The sequence below is a fragment of the Gobio gobio genome (genome assembly GCF_949357685.1).
Source record: "Gobio gobio genome assembly, chromosome: 9".
NCBI classification, from domain to species: Eukaryota; Metazoa; Chordata; class Actinopteri; order Cypriniformes; family Gobionidae; genus Gobio; species Gobio gobio.
This window is the reverse complement of record NC_137115.1, coordinates 35,592,909-35,616,459: the sequence shown is the minus strand read 5'-3', so window position 1 is coordinate 35,616,459 and position 23,551 is coordinate 35,592,909. Positions and strand designations below refer to the sequence as shown.

The 23,551-nt window shown below is 37.3% G+C and overlaps 1 protein-coding gene across 1 annotated transcript in view; it reads right to left on the bottom strand.

Moving 5' to 3' along the window:
* Positions 1-11,065: 11,065 nt before the first annotated feature.
* The window catches only part of sema3ab (sema domain, immunoglobulin domain (Ig), short basic domain, secreted, (semaphorin) 3Ab), a 45,157-nt gene continuing 32,671 nt past the window's right edge, over positions 11,066-23,551 (bottom strand). Inside the window, exons 16-18 of the mRNA XM_079825486.1 lie at positions 20,453-20,520; positions 15,399-15,544; positions 11,066-13,969 (exon numbers count right to left, since the gene is read on the bottom strand). Coding sequence (XP_079681612.1) covers positions 13,499-13,969; positions 15,399-15,544; positions 20,453-20,520 — 685 coding nt within the window. The 3' untranslated portion in view covers positions 11,066-13,498. The remainder of the gene's footprint in view (positions 13,970-15,398; positions 15,545-20,452; positions 20,521-23,551) is intronic.

Genomic DNA, 23,551 nt, shown 5'->3' with positions numbered 1-23,551 from the left:
GCTTCCGGCAGATGAATGCACATAAGTCGACTTCCACGGTTCTAACAAATAGAACTGGGCAACAAACTCAAGCTCCTCTTCTCTTATATCGAAATCCTCTGACATTTATCTTTAAAAATTCTTGTTTTAGACTTCTAATTTGTGACCGGTGATTTGTTTTCCTCTATCCGCTGCGCTTCCACATTCGTCAATGTGTCCTGCGTCGGGTCACAGGTTACTCTTTTAGCGCAAGTTGCGTACGGTCATCTACCAGAAGCAAGTTATTTTAGGCTATAAAGATTTAAATATGGATATTTTTCTTACACAAACGCATCGCTTCGCATCAGAAGGCCTTTATTAACCCCCCAGAGCCGTGTGGAGTACTTTTAGAATGGATGGATGTGCTTTTTTGATCTCATTTACCATTCACTGCCATTATAAAGCTTGGAAGATCCAGGATATTTTTTTATATCTCTGATTGTGTTCGTCTGAAAGAAGAAAGTCATATACACCTAGGATGGCTTTATAGGGTGAGTAAATCATGAGATACATTTTTCAATCGTTCAATGTTTGGGGACGGTACAATTTTTAAATGTTTTTGAAAGAAATCTCTTATGCTCACCAAGGCTGCATTTATTTGATCATAAATATGGTAAAAACAGTAATGTTGTGACATATTATTACAATTTAAAATAAATGTTTTCTATTGTATTATTTTTCAAATGTAAATTATTCCTATGATGGCAAAGCTGAATTTTTTAGCATCATGACTTGCTTAAAGGAACACGCCAACTTTTTGGGACTTTGGCTTATTAACTATATTCCCCAGAGTTAGATAAGTCCATACATACCATTCTCATCTCCGTGCGTGCCATAACTCTGTCTGACGCACCCCCGTTTTCACACACAACCATTTCTAGGGTTTACAAAGAATGGCATGAAAAGGGAAAAACATCCAGTATGCCTCAGTCCTGTGGGCGAAAATGCCTTGTTGAAGCTAGAGGTCAGAGGAGAATGGGCCGACTTATTTAAGCTGATAGAAGAGCAACTTTGACTGAAATATCCACTCGTTACAACCGAGGTATGCAGCAAAGCATTTGTGAAGCCTCAACACACACAACCTTGAGGCAGATGGGCTACAACATCAGAAGACCCCACCGGGTACCACTCATCTCCACTACAAATAGGAAACGGAGGCTACAATTTGCACAAGCTCACCAAAATTGGACAGTTGAAGACTGGAAAAATGTTGCCTGGTCTGATGAGTCTCGATTTCTGTTGAGACATTCAGATGGTAGAGTCAGAATTTGGCGTAAACAGAATGAGAACATGGATCCATCATGCCTTGTTACCACTGTGCAGGCTGGTGGTGGTGGTGTAATGGGGTGGGGGATGTTTTCTTGGCACACTTTAGGCCGCCAATTGGGCATCGTTTAAATGCCACGGCCTACCTGAGCATTGTTTTTTGACCATGTCCATCCCTTTATGACCACCATGTACCCATCCTCTGATGGCTACTTCCAGCAGGATAATGCCATGCGTCAGACAGAGTTATGGCACGCACGGAGATGAGAATGGTATGGATGGACTTATCGAACTCTGGGGAATACAGTTAATAAGCCAAAGTCCCAAAAAGTTGGCGTGTTCCTTTAACCCCAGTATTCAGTGTGACATGACCTTTCAGAAATCATTCTATGCTGATTATTTCTTATTATCATCATCTGTTGAAAACAACTGCTTTTTTTTTTTTTTTGGAAACACCAAGATTCTTGATGAATACAAAGTTCAAAAGCATTTATTTGAAATTGAAATAATTTTTAACATTATAAATGTCATTACTGTCACTTTTGATCAACTTCATGTGTCCTTTCAGAATAAGAGTAATAATTTCTTTAAAAAAGGTAGAACAGTGTTATACATTGCTTTTTTAGAGCATTTTGCCGTCACTAATAAGGACGAGTATTCAAGCAAGAATGTGGTATTTGTTTTAGTTTTTGCAGGTGTCTAGCTCCTGTCACCCATGACACTAAAGCAATTACTCTTGTTCACATTGCCGTTGAACAGACATGCACTCAAACAGTGTCGGGTGTTTTACCGTGGTCCTGGTTCCCCCCTGCTGGCTATGATCAACGCCTGTCTATCTGCCTCATTGAACATCTCCACATGTGTGATAAGAAGAGAACAAGAGGGCTTGATCTCTGGCCTGTGATCTAATTCTGAGGAAATAAATCACTATATATAGATATGTGTGTGTGTGTGCACGCATGTTTTAGACTTAATTTGGAGCCTACACACACACACACATACACACACACACACACGCGTGTCTGATTCACTATCATTGTGGGGACTCTCCATAGACGTAATGGTTTTTATATAGTACAAACTGTATTCTATCCCCTTACACTAACCATACCCATCCAGAAAACTTTCTGCATTTTTACGGTAACACGAGTCCCCATGAGTCAGTGTGCACACACACACTACAAAGCATCTCCAAAGTCCTGCACAAAATTGTTACATGACCTCCTCTTAATAAAACAAACCATTATAATGTTTTTTACTACATTCAAGAAAGGTTGCTAAATAAAAAGAAAAGCAGTTCCCAAGATTCCCTTTAATTTACTATTGTATTCCATTGCTTTTATAAAACACCAGCAAAAGCAAATGAATAAATCATACATAAACTTAACATGACAGCAAAGGTAATCTAAATAAGAAATAAGCATGCACAATTAAATATACAACTGATATACAGTATATCCTCTTCTTAGTTTGTATTAGGGGTGTAACAGATCGCAGTTGATCCGTACGGATCACGATACCCACGGTTCGGCACGCACGTGACCCGCGGATTTATTGCGCATTTTTTTTAACTTGTGGATTAATCTGAATTGTTTAGCGATCGCAGACTAGAAGACAGTTTTTCTGCCGATTAAAGTGATCCTGTTCCTTTAAACTCGATGCTGAGTTTCAGAGAAACGCATGTGTTCACGTGAACAGGGCATGTTAAAGGGTTAGTTCACCCAAAAATGAAAATTCTGTCATTAATTACTCACCCTTATGTTGTTCGAGACCCGTAAGACCTCCGTTCATATTCGGAACACAAATGAAGATATTTTTGTTGAAAGCTGATGGCTGAGAAAGGCTTCATATAGGCCTCCATTGGCATTCAGTACACTTATACTCCCAAGACGGATAAAAGGCTCTCAAAACATCGTTACAAACAGTGATGCCAGTAACGCGTTACTTAGTAACGCGTTACTCTAATTTGACCACTTTTTCCAGTAACGAGTAATCTAACGCGTTACTATTTCCAAACCAGTAATCAGATTAAAGTAACTTATCCAAGTCACTGTGAGTTACTTTTTTTTGTCATTTTCCTTAGTAAAAATATATATTTTTGCTTTCTTGTTTAGTCTCAGCAGGGTTTTTCCTGCATAGAGAATTACGAGGCGGCCGCTCCGTCTGTCGACAAAACTCAAGACAGGCAGTCACTTGTTCAGATTAGGCATGTCGTGATAATTAAATAATCATCAGAAATATATATTGTCACATTATCCTTCAGCAATCATTATTAGTATATTATTATTTGCTAGTAGCCTACAAAGTCATCTAAAGCCATAGCTGAATGTCTTTCCTCCGCTGCTCTGTCATTCTCCGTTCAGCATTCAAACTGCGCGTCGTTCGGTTCCAGTCAGCGGTAAAGCTCACTCCATATGATATATTCCCGTTATAATACTTGATATGTTGATAAAATAATTTATCTTCCTGGAGTTTATCTTGCGGTTTCTGAAAGATGTTGTGCTCGCTACTCAGGTGACAACACAAGGACTATTAATTAGCATCACACGCACAATAACCAGAATTAAAAACTGTGAAGAAACAAATAATCAGTGAATGTTTGGACCGATATAGGCTACATAGTAGACTAGGATTTGTGGGCTCGACGCTCATCTTCTCTTTATGCCGTGGACTTTTCAATGTGCACTCGCGCTGCACTGCACACTCTGATTCCATGTTGCTTTAAGCGCATCATTCTGCACCCGGGATGCGCATAAGCGCTTTGTTGCCGCTCTGTTTTGAAGCGTTTCATATATTTTCATAGTTTTGTGCACTTAAAGATTATTAAAAAATATATTGTTCTCACGGATCGATCATATATTTGTTGTCCCTTTACAGAGCTGCACATTACGTTTACAATAAAATATAAATCTTGTAATTTTATATTATTTGTGTAGGCCCATATAATTATTTACATTCATATATAAATATAAATTAAAAATTAAATATAAATTGTTTTTCATAAATGTATTTAATAAAAACAAAGTAATTTGTATCTTTTCATTAACATGTTTAGGGTTTTATGTTTAGTGTTTTATGTTTAGTATAGTGTAACATGTTTTATGTTTAGTGTTGGCAAAAACGGTTGTCATTTTTATGTTGAGGCTGCAGAGGTGTTGTCGGCAACTGATGAATGTAACTAATAAAGTAACTTGTAATCTAACTTAGTTACTTTTAAAATCAAGTAATCTGTAAAGTAACTTAGTTACTTTTAAAATCAAGTAATCTGTAAAGTAACTAAGTTACTTTTTCAAAGTAACTGTGGCAACACTGGTTACAAAGTCCATCTCACCACAGTGACTCTACAATAATCTTACGATGCGACGACAATAGTTTTTGTGCGCAAAAAAAAATCAAAATAACACCTTTATCCAGCTTGTTATTGCCTTCCGCGTGTGCCTCCACGACGCATGCGCGAGAATATGACGCAGATCCGGCGTTCGGACAGATGACCCAGAAGCGATTTGTTTACGAGCAGAGGAAGACGCGCGTGTCTCAGCTGTTGGATTCTACATTGATCGTACTTTAGGTCTCGGCGTAGAGCTCAAAATCGGGCTAAAGTGCGCATTTCATGGATTCCCGAACCCCGGCGCTACGTCATATTCTCGCGCATGCGTCGTGGAGGCACACGCGGAAGGCAATAACAAGCTGGATAAAGGTGTTATTTTGATTTTTTTTTGCGCACAAAAACTATTGTCGTCGCATCGTAAGATTATTGTAGAGTCACTGTGGTGAGATGGACTTTGTAACGATGTTTTGAGAGCCTTTTATCCGTCTTGGGAGTATAAGTGTACTGAATGCCAATGGAGGCCTATATGAAGCCTTTCTCAGCCATCAGCTTTCAACAAAAATATCTTCATTTGTGTTCCGAATATGAACGGAGGTCTTACGGGTCTCGAACGACATAAGGGTGAGTAATTAATGACAGAATTTTCATTTTTGGGTGAACTAACCCTTTAATCAGTTCGCAGTTGCTAGCGGAGAAGTAGAAGAACTTGAATAGTATGTATGGGAGCATTTTGGCTTCCCCGTAAAATATAATGATGACGGAAGAAAGGTGGTAGACAAAACTGTAACAGTAGGCTATGTGCACTGTGGCACGAGAAAGCAGTATGAAAGTGGAACATCGAGCATGGCACCTGCTGACGCCCATTTCACACATACTCCGTTTTCAGTGCGTATGCGGTGCGTATTTTTTTCCGTACCCATGTCAACGGATTACAACTTTCACACTGCACGTGGCTTCGGTCCGTCAGTGCGTTCTAGGAGCGCGTGGCCATACAGCTGTGCTGATCGTTTCCACACAGAGTCTATTTTTTATGTCCTGGCGCTAAATTAAAGTGACAGTGCATCCGCATTAAAACAAACATGTATCGATGCGAAAATCGAGTAATTCCACCACAGATGCATATAATGTAAAGTCTACTCTGTTTTAAAGTCAACACATGGCTTTTTGCCTCGAGTAAAGCAAGGAAAACGGCCTTTAAGTAAACAAGGAGAAATAATGGAGAGTACCTGTCCTTTCTTGGAAGTGGAAAAACAAAGTTCTTTATGACCAGCAGAATTTCTTGTAAAAAAGATTTAAAAAATGAATGAAAAGACGAGAGTCGGTTTTTGTCTATTGTAAGTTTTAATTTAAAATGTTTGTTATTTTAACATATAGTCTATAGCCTGTTTTGCAACTTGCATGAGCAACATAATATCTAAAGTAGGTACTATCTATATAAATATAAAGTATTGAATTCAATAAAACGTTGTTTAAGTGTAGTGCGTTTAAACACGATATCTATAAAATAGTGTATAGGCCTACAAAGAGAATTGCAATGCTGACAAGTGTGAGAGGTCTACTCTCTCCCCTGAGAATGTTGACATCCTAATCTTAAAAAAAAATTGTCATTATACGCTCAGGCCCATTTTCACGTCTCAGTTGTTTTTTACATGTTACACTTTAACAACTGTGTAAAATTTGATTTATTCAGATGGTTATTTATTTATTTTATTTTTGTTAAAACCATTTAGGTTATTTTTGTTAACACCAAAACTTCCTTCTGAACCTATAAACCATATAGGTTATGTTAACACCAAAAGTTTTCATGTAATAAATGGAAAGCAAATAAAAATTGTCTCCAACCCCCTTTTATTCTGATCCGAAAAATGATCCGATCCGTGACTCATGATCCTTAGTTTGATCCGAACCTTGAGTTTTGTGATCCGTTACACCACTAGTTTTTATTATTGCTCCCATGTCGGAATTTTGTTTCAATGTGTTTCAATACACATGGCATTCACACATAAACATATGTTAGTGTATACACAAACATAAAAGTCACATCCATCACCTAATACAGTCCACTCATAATCATTATTCTTGCTGAGACCTGCTCAGCTTACATGATTGAGAGAGGGAGGAGAAAAAAAAAACATTCAAAATCCATTTAAAAACGTAATCGTCTGCAGCAAGGATTATTTTCCCCTATTTTTAGAAATCCAATAATCAACTATAACTATAAATTTAAAAACATAATCTCTCATATCAACCGATTACTTAATGAAAATAGTAGTCACACAAATTATCACCTTAAATTCAGTCAGCTAATCCAATTTGGTGACTTGCAGAAGATTGTGACTTTTAAAATCATAGCTATAAGAATCCCTCCAGATGGCAGCAGAGAATCATGAAGTTATAATACAATACTGTATGATTCACTAATACGGCTCACAGTTATATGACAGAAACAAGCTAATATGTCCTTCCTGCAAAGGTTGATATAATATCTAGAAGAAAAGCATCGCTCAAACTACAAAATGCAGATTATTCAGAACCATAATTTTCCTCATAACATTGTACGGGTGCGAGAGTTTGACATTAAGGAAGGTTGATAGAAGGAAAATCGATGGATTTTGAAATATGGTGCTGGCAGAAAATGTTACGAATACCATGGACAGCCAAGAAAACAAATAGAGAAGTACTAGATCGCATAAACCAGGGATGTCACTAGAAGATGAAAACTACGACGACGGTCTTATTTTGGCCATGTTATGCGTGCAAACTCGCTAGAGAAATCTGTAACTTTGGGGATTGTCAGTGGAAGCAGAAGATGGGGCCGGAAAATAACTTGCTGGCTTGAAACCATCAAAACAGACACCAATATGAACATTAAACAGTTGAAATAAGCAGTGCTCGACAGGACAGCATCTTTGTCCATAGGGACACCGAGTTGGACAAATGGACACACACACAAAATGTTATACATATGAAAATAAATAATTAACTAAGCATATGTATATATAATCATTATTCATCTATCTAAATATTTAATACAGTATATAGACCTATAGCCAGCATGTGTTAGAAAGGTTTTGGAGGAATTTTCCATTAAAACATGCTGCTGTCTCTAACCATAATAAGCACAGTGCTGTCTCGCATGAAGGCTTTCACGCTCTTTGATAAAGCAGTGTAAACAACCCTGACACTAAGACACGTTCTTCAGGCAAACATCTTTTACAAGATAACAACACAGAGGGCACCCAGCTGGTAAAAATGTTGCCATCCTGTTTTTTACAGCTTAATAAAGCAAATTGTTACGATTGTTTTAATAGTTTGTTTTGCTTAGTGTAGACCACAAATGACAAGTAGTTCACTACAACATAAACCCACTAGGGCCTTCTGTTATATATTCTATAGTATTACACATTTGTCCAAAGCTCTGTACGGCCTTCTGGATTAAGTGTCACACAGACATTTTGCAGTGCATGCTAAACACATGGCTCAACACATCATGGAACACACAGGCTCATTTGGTTTAAAGCACTCCCAAAGGTGAAAACTTCAAATAACTGAGCTCTGGGCATTTATTCCCAGTGTCAATGGTCTGCACCATGGAATCCTGCCCAGTTCATTCATCACACAACCGCTAATGCACTGGTTCATAGATATGGACATTTACGACACACATCTGTGTCCACAGAGCAGTCTGTGGGGCAATCAGAATGACCTCTGACCTCACTATATATGAATAGCCGTCACCTTTGAGTGTGAGGGAGTTCAAAAGTCCATTAGCAAAAACAATTGACCCAATGTCTTTGAATACCAGACTTTCAGTCTCAATAACCCCTTCACTTTTTTATTATCGCCCCTACAAACAAAAAACTGTTCCTCAGCGGAGCTGGGTATAGCTGGATTTACAGAATGCTGTAAAAGTTTTTATAGATTCATTTAGTGGTGATGGCCTACCAGGCCTAGTCAAATCAACTCCCTGGAAAGCTCTGGATTTGTAAACATGCAGTAACAAACTATACCACTAGATGGCAGGCATGTCTTTTGTTTTATTTATAACTAAAAGCTAGATCTTTACATTTTTCTGGGGAAAATGTGAGTTTTGCCCAGTGCCTATGCAGAAACAAGATACAGGGCCGGGTGTTTCTGATCTTTGTGTTATTAATTGAGCTGAGAAACATTTCATAGTCCATTGATTTCGTAATGCAATTTGACTATTGATATCATTGTTAGAAGTGCCTGTGTTTAAGAATATGTTTTAGACCTTATGGTACATAATTACATTTTTTGCTTTGTAAGCAAATGCAAGAAAGGAAAGGAAAAATGCAAGTGTTTACGAAAGTGGTATTCATCTAGTCAATCTAGTTGAGGAAATGTTACCTTGCAATCTGTCAGTCTGGCTTAAACATCCTTTGACCAATGCAAATTACATACAGGCGAGTCCAAATGTGCTTTGAAAATCCAGTTTGTTGTATTCACACTTGATTTCAAATTGAACCAGTGTCAAAGCAGATCAAACTTTAGTTCACATAAGCATACTTTGTTTAGCAAGAAATTCAGACAGATGAGTATGGCAGCATTTTTAGACAGCATGCCCATTTGATTTCAAACAGAACCAGTGTCGAACTTGATTATCTTTGGCAAACCTTAAGGTTGTGTTATGTGTTGTGGTAATGGATGGGATGGGATGATCAACATTGAATGTTAAACTAATTTTAATAGCAGAATAAATTACCACACCCAAAACAGGTGTGGAAATGTCGTTTATGTTCACATTCATAATCATAAATTTGAGTAATGGTCATCCTTAGCTATACTGCTAGTGATGGTCTATGAAGGTCCGACATTGTAGAACAATATTGGTCCACGTAAAATAAAACAAAAATAATAAATTAATATTAAGCCCATCCTTAAAATATGCTTTATTCTACATGGTATAAATTACCTGCAGGCTATAGGCCTATACGTTTCAGCAATGTTTTTAAATAGCCTAGATATAGCTAATTATGACCTTCCTGGAAATCATTGAATACTTTGCACGCTGGTTTAATATATCTTTGCTAATACGCTCCCACAAACAGATGACAGAGTTTTGATAATTAATGACACCTCATATTTCCGATCAAAAACCCAACGCTGTCAACATAATTAATAAACGAAATAAATCAAGTAGCATCTAATATAACAAAACATTCAGAAAAGAATGGAGGGCCCCATTCCATCTAACTTCTACTTACCTGTGTGTACCATCATCCTCCACAAAGACCCTGTCATTCAATCTTTCACTTGTTATCATCCAATACTTTGCATATTATTGATATTTTAGCAACAATCTTTCCTCTGTCCTCCTGGCGAACACCAGGTGACGATAAAAAGCTAATGAAAGATGATTGGCTATTTCTTATGACGATTGGTTATTAATACGGAAGGATTATGCTGCCTTCACGTGCTAGTAAAATGTAAAAATTGGACACGAACGCCCTCTCAAGTCAAAATTTGATCGTAATCACGACTTCAGAAGTTGGAAGTAGGAAATTACTGATAGCACGTACAGGCAGCATTAACAAAATAAAAAGGTTCCAACAAAGAAGTAACTATTAATTCTCTCCTAGACTTAACACGAAAATGTATGGTAGAATTTTAATTTTTATTGTATTTTATAGGCTGAGGTGGACAGTAGTGAAGTATTTTTACGTTCTATACGTTTCAAGTATAGCAATGTAGCCTACTTTATCAGGGTTTTTTTTTTAATTTTTTGGAAAACTTTTGCTTCACTACATTCCATTTTTTACCTTTAATATTACATTACAAATGTAGTACTTTCTTAGGCCTACTTGTACTCAAGTAAAACTTTGAATTACTTTTACATGAGTAAAAGAAAGTATTAAATTATATTCAATATGATACATGTCATGTGTCGTTTTAAAAGTACAATAGTACAAAGTAACACTTTTCCAAAGAAAAACTCTGATAAAGACAATTGAAAAATGTACATGCAGAGTAATAATACTTCACTACTGTCCGCCTCCGTTTATAGGCCTTTTCATCTTATTTAGACATTGCATGGATGGATGGATGGATGGATGGATGGATGGATGGATGGATGGATGGATGGATGGATGGATGGATGGATAGATAGATAGATAGATAGATAGATAGATAGATAGATAGATAGATAGATAGATAGATAGATAGATAGATAGATAGATAGATAGATAGATAGATAGATAGATAGTCCTGTTCTATATGGATTATCGTGTGTCAGTAATTTCACCCTGAACATTACACTTTTGCTTTTCTCAGCAGTATCATAAGTTTCATGGTTGAGAACCCACTGAACTCCAGCATGAGAGGAAAGACAAATAACATAAGACAAGGAGAAATTTTCCCTGGGCCCAGGTGCAGCGGTCAGAGGACCTAGAACATTACAGCACTGCCAAGGCAATCAGAAACACAAATGCATCCAGCGGTCCACCCCTCTAAAACAGGTTCTTTAGAAGAGACATTTATTTGAACAGCAGAATGCATGCCAGAAATTAATAATTTACAGCAGCATTTTTTTATGTCTTTGTCCTCCATTTCCAGTTCATGAAAGTCCCTGTGAAAGTCTAAGCAAGGCAGGTGTCCTTTTCTGCCCAAGATCCATCCAAACAGAGCTGACCAATCGAGTTCATACTTAGAAGTTTTGCATTTGAAATCCTGTAGTTTACAGCGGTTTCCTGTTGGTTATATATTTAGCTACAATGGGAGAGAGTTTATCAGGCAGAAGCTATGCCTGTTGATAACACCATCTGTCATGAATAGCAGAATATTTTTAAGCACCACCTGGAATCCAACGCCAGACAAATCACTCATTAACAAGAACAGCTACTGTAAACGAGTATAGAAGTGAGTGGTGCTGTAAATTCACATGCAGTTTGTACACAGTGGCATATATTTGGACCATTTTTTCATAAATAGTCTATAAGTTCACAGCTACATTCAGATATATGTGTGCTGTATGTGTGAGTGTGCGCATGGCCTCAACAAGAGGGGGCAAAAACATCTCGCTAAAGCAAATTCAGTGGGAGGGGTGAAAGTAGAGCTTTTCAAAGAGTCCAGGAGCCGTCCCATGCTGTGTCCCATGTCTTTCTCTGTTTCAGTCACACAGCTGTCCTTTCCTCAGCTAAGGGACAGGCGCAGTATATTGTGTAACAGTTGCAAATGTGTCCTCCCTTGCCCTTTCATATTTAAAGTCAACATAAAATCAAAAATCAACCCTATTTACTTCTGATTTACTTAATCAGTTCATAAATTGTTCCAAAGAAAATAAAAAGTTAGCTTTTTCTCATCAAAATATAATAACTTGCTCCATCTCTGAGGCATATGTATACATGTATGCCTTATATATACAGTATATATTATATGTCTTAAAATTACATTTTTAAGTATATACATGCATAGATACATATACAAAATGTAATTCATACATAAATTAAAATATAATTTATTAGAAACAATGGTGCCACCTATTGGTTCAGCTTTTGTTGCATGTAGCGATAAAGCAAGTTTTTTTTGAGAGCTTACAAAAACAAATGTTTTATTTTCTTTGGAATATCTTACTATAGTATGTATATATATTACATATAGTAGGGAACACCTACTTTTCATAATTCAATTAATTCCCTGGGAATAACATTTCTTTAAAAAAAAAATCATAAATGCCACATTATAGAAGCAAAATGGGTTGTGGACATAGTGACTTCATGTTGACTTCAAATATGGGCTTGAGTCAAAAAATTTAAATCTAAACACTAGAACCTGTATTTATTTAGCAGTTACAAAGGCCATCAATAAAAAATAATGTTTTATAATATAATTCTTCAGCTGAAAACATAGTAGTGTGGATTGGTCTTTTGTAAATTATTTGTTTGTCTTTAGTGAATGTAGTGAAAACCAATATTTCCCAAATATGTGCAACAAACATGACAAAAATTATCATAATGTCAGTACTCCCTAATAAATGCCACCATATTTCACATACTCGACCACAATGGTTTTATATAAACGTAAATGTGAACATAGATGAAATCATGTCAACAAATAACTTAACTGACGAGAAAAAGTTAGTGAAGAGGGATCGTGTACCCTCACAATGCAGTGGTTTACAACAAATAATAAAATAAAACTATTATGTAATATTTTAGATAATCTCTGGCACAGTACAAAATTAAATATTAATCTAAAAAAAATTGCAGAAAAGATTTTTTAGTTGTTTTTCTTGTCAGGAAGAGCTTATTTAGAGGAACAACACTGTTCCATTAATGGATTTGCTGAGGCATTGCTTTTGCAGCAGATGAAAATAGAAAACACAAGGAGGAAGATAGAAAAGGGGGGGGGGGGGGGGATAAACCATAACGAAGCAATACCTTAATTAATGGATATGTATAAACAGAATGGCCTACATTTCCGATACAAAGATATACAGTATATGTTAAGGTCAACACACTCTATACACATAATATTACTGACAAGTTCATTACCCAGAATTCACTGGGGTTGTGCTTTAGCTAAATGGAGGTTAAACAGTGGTCTTTCAGCATCCATGTTTTGTCCCTCGCGAAATGAAACAGGGTTTTTATACAGACTGAAACCTGTCTCACAGTATATTTTTGTATTTATATCATATTTACAGGTAGTTCAGTATCTGTTAGCATCACATTGCGTCCTCTCATGGTTGGAGTCTCAATACGTACTGTAGGTTTGAATAAAGATGTGCTGTGGTTCACAAGTAAGTCTCTCTCGTACACACACTACAGGAAGTGGAATTCTGGCCTTCCTGTCTTCAGTCTCAGCATTATGTCTGTGGAACAGTAGAAGTCTGTTGGATTTTCCGATCCATTTTATTTGGTGTCCAGGTCACACGCTGCGGGGTGCCCGCTGCATCTCGTGGGTCCTGCGGTTGCGTCCTTTCTTGTTTTCCTGTAGCAGCTTCCACTTACTGGCGTGAGATTGGCTGGAGTGGAGGAGCTGGCTGGTGTGTGATTGGCTGGCGTGCAGCAGGTTAGCTTTCTGTCTGCGCTGTTTCCGTTCTCTCTTCCAAACCTGTTCGCAGAGCTGGTCGACGCTGTTCGGGCTCGGCGGGTTGATGAGGGACAGGAAGTCGCGGTACCACATCTTGCCGTTGGCCGGATCGTTGCTGTCCGGCGTGTCTCGGTGCAGGAGATCGTCCAGGTGTTCTGCGGGAATGACGTTGAGGGTGAGGCGGAGGAGGGTCTGGATGAAGCCGTGCTCGACGGCGTGGCAGTAATACACACCCGAGTCCTTTTGATGGAGGGTTCGGATCAGCAGACCCTGTTCTGTGCCCAACACCCGCTCATCAGACTTTATCTAAATAAAAAAAACACACAGACGATGTGTTGGTCAAATCACATGCTCTGAGTACTGTAAACATTATAGACAACAACAGTTTTAGCATTTTTGGCTTCATTGTGCCATAAACCAAAGTGGTTTTACGAGTTAAAATGAAAATAAAATAATGTGTTGGTCCCTCTTTTGCAGCCAAAACAGCCCTGACCTGTCTAGGCATGGACTACACTAGACCCCTGAAGGTGTGCTGTGTTATCTGGCATCAAGATGTTAGCAGCAGATCCTTTAAGTCCTGTAAGTTGCGAGGTGAGGCCTCCATGGATCTGACTTATTTGTTCAGCACATCCCACAGATGTTCGATTGGATTGAGATCTGGGGAATTTGGAGGCCAAGTAAACACCTCAAACTTGTGCTCCTCAAACCATTCCTGAACCATTTTTGCTTTGTGTCAGGACGCATTATCCTGCGGAAAGAGGCCACAGCCACCAGGGAATATCTTTTCCATGAAAGGCTGTACATGGTCTGCAACAATGCTTAGGTAGGCGGTGCGTGTCAAAATAGCATCCACATGGATGGCAGGACCCAAGTTTTCCCAGCAGAACATTGCCCAAAGCATCACACTGCCTCCGCCGGCTTGCCTTCTTCCCATAGTGCATCCTGGTGCCATGTGTTCCCCAGTTAAGCGTATTCTGACATCTTTCTATCAGAACCAGCATTAACTTCTTGAGCAATTTGAGCTATACAGTAGCTCGTCGGTTTGATCGGACCACACAGGCTAGCCTTCTATTACATGCATCAATGAGCCTTGGCCCCCATGACCCTATGGTCAGTTCACCTCTGTTCCTTCCTTGGACCACTTTTGATAGATACTGACCACTGCAGACCGGGAACACCCCACAAGAGCTGCTCTGACCCAGTCGTCTAGCCATCACAATTTGTCCCTTTTCAAACTCGCTCAAATCCTTACGCTTGCCCATTTTCCCTGCTTCTAACACATCAACTTTGCAAACCTTGCAAAACTTACCACATTTGAAAATGTCAGATTCAGTGTGATATTTCTGTTCAGACATTCACGTTTTATTTTGGTAAATAAATACATATTTAAGATTCTATTTTTAGGTAACTAATCAAACCAGCACATCTGAAACATTAATCATGTGAACTCTCAAGGTCAGACGGTCTTGCTTCCATTAAAGCACATGATGCTCTTTGGATCATTATCAAATCATACTGGAGATTATGATCATCAGGCTTGAGGTTCATGTGGTTCAAGTTCTGCTATCATTTTAGTAAAAGAGGGACAAACCAAATATGAAGCAATTCAATTTTTTCAGTTCAACTTTTTGCTTACATTGTTATGCTGATATTATATAATAGAAGCATTTTTACTTGTGGTCTTAGACTTTAGCTTTTCACTTGTGGACTCAATTGTTTACACAACAGAACATACCTCTTGTTTGCGGTCCTCTCCATGTCTCTGAAACTGCCAGTAAATGAGGGCACGCTGGGATTTAGGACTGCACTCCAGAAAAGAGCTGCTGTTCTCAACCCCATATACCATCTTATCCAGCAAATCTCTCTCGCCATCTGCCTCATCTGCTCAGAGAGATGAAGAAACAACACAGAAACAGAAAAAGAAGTTCTTGATTCCGAGACAGGACAGACAGGACATCCTGCAGTGAGAATACAAACTGATAGTTCAGACCATATGTTATCAAACTAACAAAGTCACACCCAGCATGTCTATATCACAGCTGTACATCTCTCAGTGTGTTTAGGGATCCAAGGCCAAGAGAGACAGAGTGAGAGAGAGAGAGAAAATCACTTGTTGTGTTAAGTGGCATCTGTTCCTTGGCCTTTCATTTTCTTCTGCCATTCTTTTAAGTTTGAACTATAAATGTCAGAGTGCGGTGCTGTGGGTTAGTGGTGCCACTGTAATGAGGTGTGTTTGACCAGAACTCCGACACAGGAAATTTGTGTGTGGTCTCCATGATTCCAGTGGCCTCGCAAAGAACACTACCATTCAAAAGTTTGGGCTCAGTAAGATTTTTTACTTTTAAAAATGAATAACTTTATTCATTAGCAAGAATGCATTGTTAAAATCGATCAATGTTATAAAAGATCTGTATGTCAAAAATGAATGCCGTTCTTTTTATTCATCAACAAATGCGTCATGGTTTCCAAAAAATATTAAGCAGCACAACAGTTTTCAACATTGATAATAATAAGAAATGTTTCTTGAGCACCACATTAGCATATTATAATGATTTCTGAAGGATCATGTGACTAAAGACTGGAGTAATAATGCTGAAAATGTAGCTTTGCCATCATAGGGATATATTAAAATAGAAAACAGGTATTTAAAATTGTAACAATATTTCAGAATATCATGCTTTTATTCTATTTTTGATCAAATAAATGCAGCCTTGGTGACCATTAGAGACTTCTTTCAGAAATCGTACAGACTCCAAACGTTTGAAAGCTATATCTATATGGATGTGTATAAGTGCATGTTCTAGAACCTGTATTTTTGCAACAGCTGTGAAACGTTTCTCAGCAGTTAGACGTGTCATTAACGTAGTGGATAGACTTTTTAGCCCTTGATACATTTCAAAAGCTTTAATTAAACACTATCGTGGCATGTACGGCATGCAGAGCTTTTATTAAAACGCTGTTATGAACAGTTACAATTATCTCCGCTGCCTCAAAATGTTTATTACTCTGCACATCCTGAGTTTTATTTTAAAGCATGACGCCCTGTTCCATTAGTGCGCCCTGACTGCCTTCTATCTTGCATGGTATCACGCTTAACATAGAGTTAAGTGTATGTTTCCGAATCAACATGCTTGTTTGTCCTGGACCAACAAATCAATCAGATTTTCTTTTGTTTTTTAGGATAGTGCTAGGATAGAATAAGGGCTAAGATTGTTTGATAGAAATGCCAAAAACAACAAAAGATGTTTTTCCCTATTCTGTTTTTCCCAGTGTCCTATCATATCAAGTACATAATACTTCTGCTCACTTTTAAATCTCTACATGACTTGGCTCCCTGCTATCTTTGCAATCTGCTTCTTCACTATACTCTGGCTTGATCACTTCCTTTTTCTGAATCTGGCCTTCTCTCTGTCCCTAGGTATCGCCTCTCTTCTATGCGGGGTAGATCTTTTAGCGTTGTCTCACTCAAACTCTGGAATTCTCTCCCCCGGTCACTCTGAGACTATTTCTGAAATTGCAACTCAAAACCCACTTGCTTTTTGAATGTTTTCATTCATGTTCTGTATTATGTTTTTGTGCTTGAATCTGTGTTGCTGTGTGCTACCTTGTCTATTAAATGGTGCATTATGTAAAACAATTTCAGTAAAATATCCAAAAACAACTGACGTTAGGCCAGTGTTATATATTTTGTTCAGTTACTTACAATATCCCAAATGTTTCCAACTATTTGTAAATCGTGAGAAATTGCTATTTTAACCAAGGAACCCGGACGTGTGAGGGAGTCGCCTGTCGATGGCGTCATATCTGCGTTACCCTCGGTTTACGGTTTTATTTTGCAGAAACGCTTTACTCTCACTGCAGTGTGAACAAGTGTCATAGCAGAGCAAATGCACAGAGTAACGTCATAACATCATTTTAAACACACTCAGATGTATCTAATATGATAAACAGAGCTGCGTTACCTCATACTCATGACTGAAAAACCAGAAGTGGAAGTGACTGTGTCATAATAAAAGTCCCACCACTCTTCTCATTAACAACGGCTCCAGCGGCCGTGCTCAGCTCCACAACACTCGGTCCTGCTCTGCTTCATACTACAGTAATGTTAATAATCGCATCCATGAACATGATTTCTGCCCGAGTCCTATCCTGATTCTTTCCCACCTGCTGTGAGGTTAAGACCACATGTCCCAAGATTCTGCGCTCAAACGTGGCGTCATCAAACTACGCCTTTGTTTTGAATAGGCGACCTCTAGTGGATGGGAAAGTTACATAGTGCAGCTTTAATAGAGACAGAGCGTATTTAGGCCATGCCCACACTGGGGGGGGGGAAACAATCCAACGATCTTCATTGACTTTGCATTGAGTGAGGCTGCCTCCTTGTCATTTGGGGACAGTATTGTATTGACGACCATATTGTAAAGGGTCACCAATACATTCAATATGAATATGATAAACTAACAAGCATTAACATTTATTAATATATGTTAATATCTACATATAGTAATATATTTTTAATATATATATATATGGAGTTGTTCAAGTTAACATTAATGTATTATGAATGAAGATGAATTAACAATGAACATTAATACATTTATAAATAAAAAGCAACCATTTACAATAAGTTTCCATTAGTTAACATGAAGTAACAATGAAAATTTGTTCGACAGCATTTTAGTTTTTGTTCATTTCATTGTCATTTTGTCATTATAACAAAAAACAGAACAATGTCTAAAAGCTGATATGTGACAAAGTGTACCGCAAACAAGCTAAAAAACACAGAAATAAGTTTTTATAAACGAGCGTTTAAGGAGACAAAAGTGGATACAGGCAATAAAATGTGAAGCTTCAGCCGGAAGAATGGGTACATTTTGGCATCCTGACCCTCAGTATGCCTCAGTATGCCTACGTGTGCAGTAAACATGTGTCACTGTTAAGTCAAATATCCAAATGTCAGTTTTATATATTATAATTCCTGTTTCTGGTTACATTCCAGTGGGTGTAGTTCTGAGTGTAATATAATGTGTCGCGCTCTGTCTCAATGGCCTGTATACACTTTTGTGTCCTTATAAGCTCGTTTTTTGGGTCAATAGCTTACAAAAACTTCTGGGTTTTTGGTTCTGTGTTTTGTTTAGCTTTTTTGCTGTACACTTTGTCACATATCAGCTTTTAGACATTGTTCTGTTTTTTGTTATAAGTCCGAAATGACAAGGAGGCAGCCTCACCGCTCTGTCTCTATGCCTTTGTATTTTCTTTGCTCTAATCTACTCTTTGTAAAATTTTACTCCACTTGTACTACTGTCTGTTATTATTTTCTACCCTATTGCTGCTATCTTTTCTTTATTGTATCTGCATTGTAAATTGTCCTTGAGCTATGGAAGGGCGCTTTATAAATAAAACTTGTTATAGGTGTTTTGGCACTTTGTATTAAAACATTTGCTAAATGACTACCTGTAGCACTTTATTTGACAGTCCTGTTCCCCATGTACATACTATGTACTTATTACAGTAATTCCAATAACTGGGTAATAACTAGGTACTAACCCGGAGCCTACCCCTAAACCGGACCTGAATCCATGTAGTTACCTTACACTACCCAGTACTTTCTTAGGCAAGTACACAAGTTCACATACTGTAAAATAAAGTGCAACCTGACTTTTGGGGTGTGTGTGATTATTATTTTTGGTTTCACTTTATTTTGATGGTCCCTTTAACATATTCTGTTGACTATAAGTAATGTTGCATCAACATGTCTACTAACTCTCATTAGCGGTTTAGTAGAGTATTAGTAGACTGGTAGGGTTAGGGTTAGAATAAGTTGACATGTAGTTGCAAAGTTACTTATAGTCAGTAGAATGTCTGTTGGAGGACCATCACAATAAAGAGTTGGCAGATATTAAGTAGACAGTCTACTAATACTCTAATGAGAGCTAGTTGACATGTAGTTGCAAAGTTACTTGTAGTCAACAGAATGTTCAAAAGGGACCATCAAAATAAAGTGTTACCTTATTTTTTTATGTGTTTGAAAGAAGTCTCTTATGCACACCAAGGCTTATTTGTTATAAAATACTTTAAAAACAGTATTATGGTGAAATATTACATAACGTTAAAAAAACAGTTAATTTAATATTGTTAAATATTATTACAATTAAAAAAAAAAATCTAATTTGAATATACTTAAAATGTAATTTATTCCTGATGGCAAAGCTGAATTTTCAGCATCATTACTCTTCAGTGTCATCATTCTAATATGCTAATATGATTTTGATGATCTTCAAGAAAGATTTCTTATTATTAAGGGCATATAATTTAGTAAGGACACAAGGGACATATCCAGCACTCCTAAATTGTCCCTATAGCAATAATTTAGATTTTAACACGTTCAAAAACGCACACTTTCAAGGACGCGCATTTAGTGCAGAAACTGACTGAGGGTAAGTGTTTGAAACATAGCCTACGTGTACAGTTCAGTTGAATGATAAAGTTTACCCTCTTTATCTTAATGTTGTTTAACTGGATGAACAAAGCAAACTGTTAGCTGAAATATGTCTTTACTGTCCCTTTTACTTAATGTAATGCATTCTTGTTAAATAAAAGCATTATTATTACATCACACCGATCCCAAACCTTTAAACGGCACTATATACATCTAGATATCAAGTAAAGACCTAAAAGAAAGTTCTACATTGAATATAGGTTTAGATTTGTGATTGTTAACCTACAGTGAACAGTGTGTTTTTGGACATACAGTATTATAAACATGATCTGAGATTCGCTGGTATTTACCGTGGTGTTGCAGATCTGAACACTGAGTCAGAGGGTCTCCGTTCCTGATATCCTGACGCCTCGTTCTCCTGCAAGCGTACATCACACAGCAGAGAATTAGAGAGGGCAGGTGAGTGTGAGCACACTGAAACTCACATATGCACTCCCACACACATCTGTCTCGCAGAAAAGCTCTCACTTTGTTATGCTCGAAGTAAATCAAACACAGCTCTACATGAGCATAAGTGTGTCTGAAATGGAACTGTTTTAGCTCTGGGCTGTTTAGTCTCTAACCTTTATGAAAAGACGAAACATGCAATATATGTCTTGAGACGTCTTGTCCTGAATATCCCTTTGAGGCAATTCGGTAATGCTGGCAATATGTGAAGCCTTTTCAGCACCAGTAGTGCACAAAGAACCTCTCTGACAGCCTCGTCCACAAACATATTACTTGCTACTGCAACATGACATGGACTGTAAATGTGAGGCCTGTATTGTTCTTGTTTTGGAAATGATTTATGAAGTATTAAGAAGGGGGTATGCTTGCTTTTGACGGCCCAAAGGAGATGAGTTTCTACAATGGACAGCTGGGAAATCCAATGAGGTTTTGATGGACACCTCAAAAAAGTTCAAAAAGTAAAATATGAAGTATTGTGAAAAGTGCTTTCAAAACTTTTGTATTTGGTTAATTGGAAAGTAGGGTGAATTCAGGTTGATTGGGACACATTTTGCAATTGAGATGACTAGGAAAAATTGTCCCATTTAACCTGAATTCACCCCTATATAATGGTACAATTGACGTTAAGTTTAAGAGGATGGATACCCGATCCGAGACCGACGGGCCGGGCTGGGTTCGGACAGATATTTAGAAATGATGTTCGGGTTCGGGTCGGGCTCAGTCACGTCAGTGCGATAAGGCATTGAACATTTTACATTTAAAACAGCTTATTATGTAGGTAGCCAATGGGCCTGTTTAACTTGAAGCAAAGATTAGGCTACATGTGACTGGCAGCGCAACTTCAGCGGCGCTGGCAGGACCATCGAGCAGAGGAGGACAGCCTTGAAGCCATCCACAGTTGATGCAATCCTTTTTCTGCATAAAAACCTGGATTAGCCTAAACTTTGATGGATGGATTGTGTAAATAGATCCCATGTTGCAGTTTAGTAGCCATAAAGTTTTCGAGAAAAATGGTAAGAGTGATTTTCATTTCAATAAACTGAATTTTGTTACATTAATGTTTTGTTTTGCTAGCTTGGGCCATTTTTGGTAGAACTTGTGTGGCCCGATCCGCACTCTATTAAGTTTACCCAAACTCTTTTTCAATCATTTAGCTACTCGCACCCATGTTGTTCCAAAACTGTGTGACTTACATCCAAGGAATACAACAAGAGATACAAGTAGACAATGACCAGGACTGTCAAGCAGTGTTGTTATTAACTAAAACTAATACTAACTTAAGTTAAACTATATTAAAACTAATAAAAAATTGTTTGTTATTTTCGTTATTATATGCATTTTGCAAAAAAATTTAATAAAATTAAATAAATTAAAGCTAAATGACAAAGAATATAAACAAAATTCCTAAAACTCAAGCTAAAATAAAAAAAGAAAACTGGTATAAATAAAACTGTATATAAATAATAATAAAATAACACTGCTGTTAAGGTCCAAGAAGGACAAAAATACATTATATGGTAAGAATGCACACAGTGCATGAAACATTCGTGTATTTCAAGACATAAGACAACAGCTTTGTGAGACAAACAGATAAAAATTCAAGTCAGCATATGCTGAGAAGAGAACCTTCTAAAATATTGGTCTGTTCCACCCACAAAGCCTATATGGCTTCAGAAGACTTGGAATGTAGTGCAGAAGTCTTTTTTTTTGGTACTTATTATGCAATTTTTTTATGCCTTTTGACAGTCCTTAGTCCTTTTTCATTAGGTAAAGACTATGCAACTCTGACATTCTACTAAAAATCTCCTTTTATGTTCCATGGAAAAATGATGATCACAGAGGTTGGTAATGATATGAGGGTGAGTAAATAATGACAGAATATTCATTTTTGTTTCAAATACGTGTTGTTATTTTTAACTAAAACTGTTAAAAATTGTTGTGGTTATTTAATTTAATTTTAAAATTGATGAATTTAATCAATTAAAACAAATATTAGATGCAAAACGTAAAATAAAATAAAAATAGAAATGTTGCCTTGGAAACTAATTGAAATAAAAATAAATCAAAGCTAAATAGAAATATAAAAAATATTGAAAAAGACAATTATTAAAACATTATTATTAAACAAATTATTACAAAATAAAAGCTTAGACAAATGTATAGATACTAAAATAGTAAATAAATATGACTAAAATAGCAGTCAACTACTCTTTTAAAGGGATAGTTCACCCAAAAATGAAAATTTGCCCATAATTTACTCACCCTCAAGTCATCCTAGGTGGATATGGCATTCTTCGTTCAGACGAATAAAATCTTAGTTATATTACAAAAGTCCAGGCTAATCCAAGCATTAGAATTGGATTTATAGCTGCTCTGTTTTTGAAGTCCATAAAAAGTGCACCTGTTAATAAAGGCCTTCTGAAGCGAATCGATGCGTTTGTGTAAGAAAAATATCCATATTTAAAACTTTATAAAGCAAACTTTCGGCTGACCGCCTTCCCTGTTCAATTTATGGAAAAATTGTTGAAAGCTCCCCTGCTGATCGAAAGACTAACGCGACCAGGTACGCTCGTCATGACGTCACGTACGCATCTTCAGTTTCACTTTCAACATTCAACACTTTTCCACAGAAGGCGGTCGGCCGAAAGTTTACTTGGGAAAGTTTTAAATATGAATATTTTTCTTACACAAACGCGTCGATTCGCTTCAGAAGGCCTTTATTAACACCCCGGAGCCGCGTGGATCACGTTATTTGACGGACAGATGCACTTTTTATGGACTTCGAAAAAAGAGCAACTATAAATCCAATTCTAATGCTTGGATTAGCCTGGACTTTTGTAATATAACTCCGATTTTATTCGTCTGAAAGAAGAATGTCATATACACCTAGGATGAATTGAGGGTGAGTAAATGATGGGCTAATTTTCATTTTTGGGTGAACT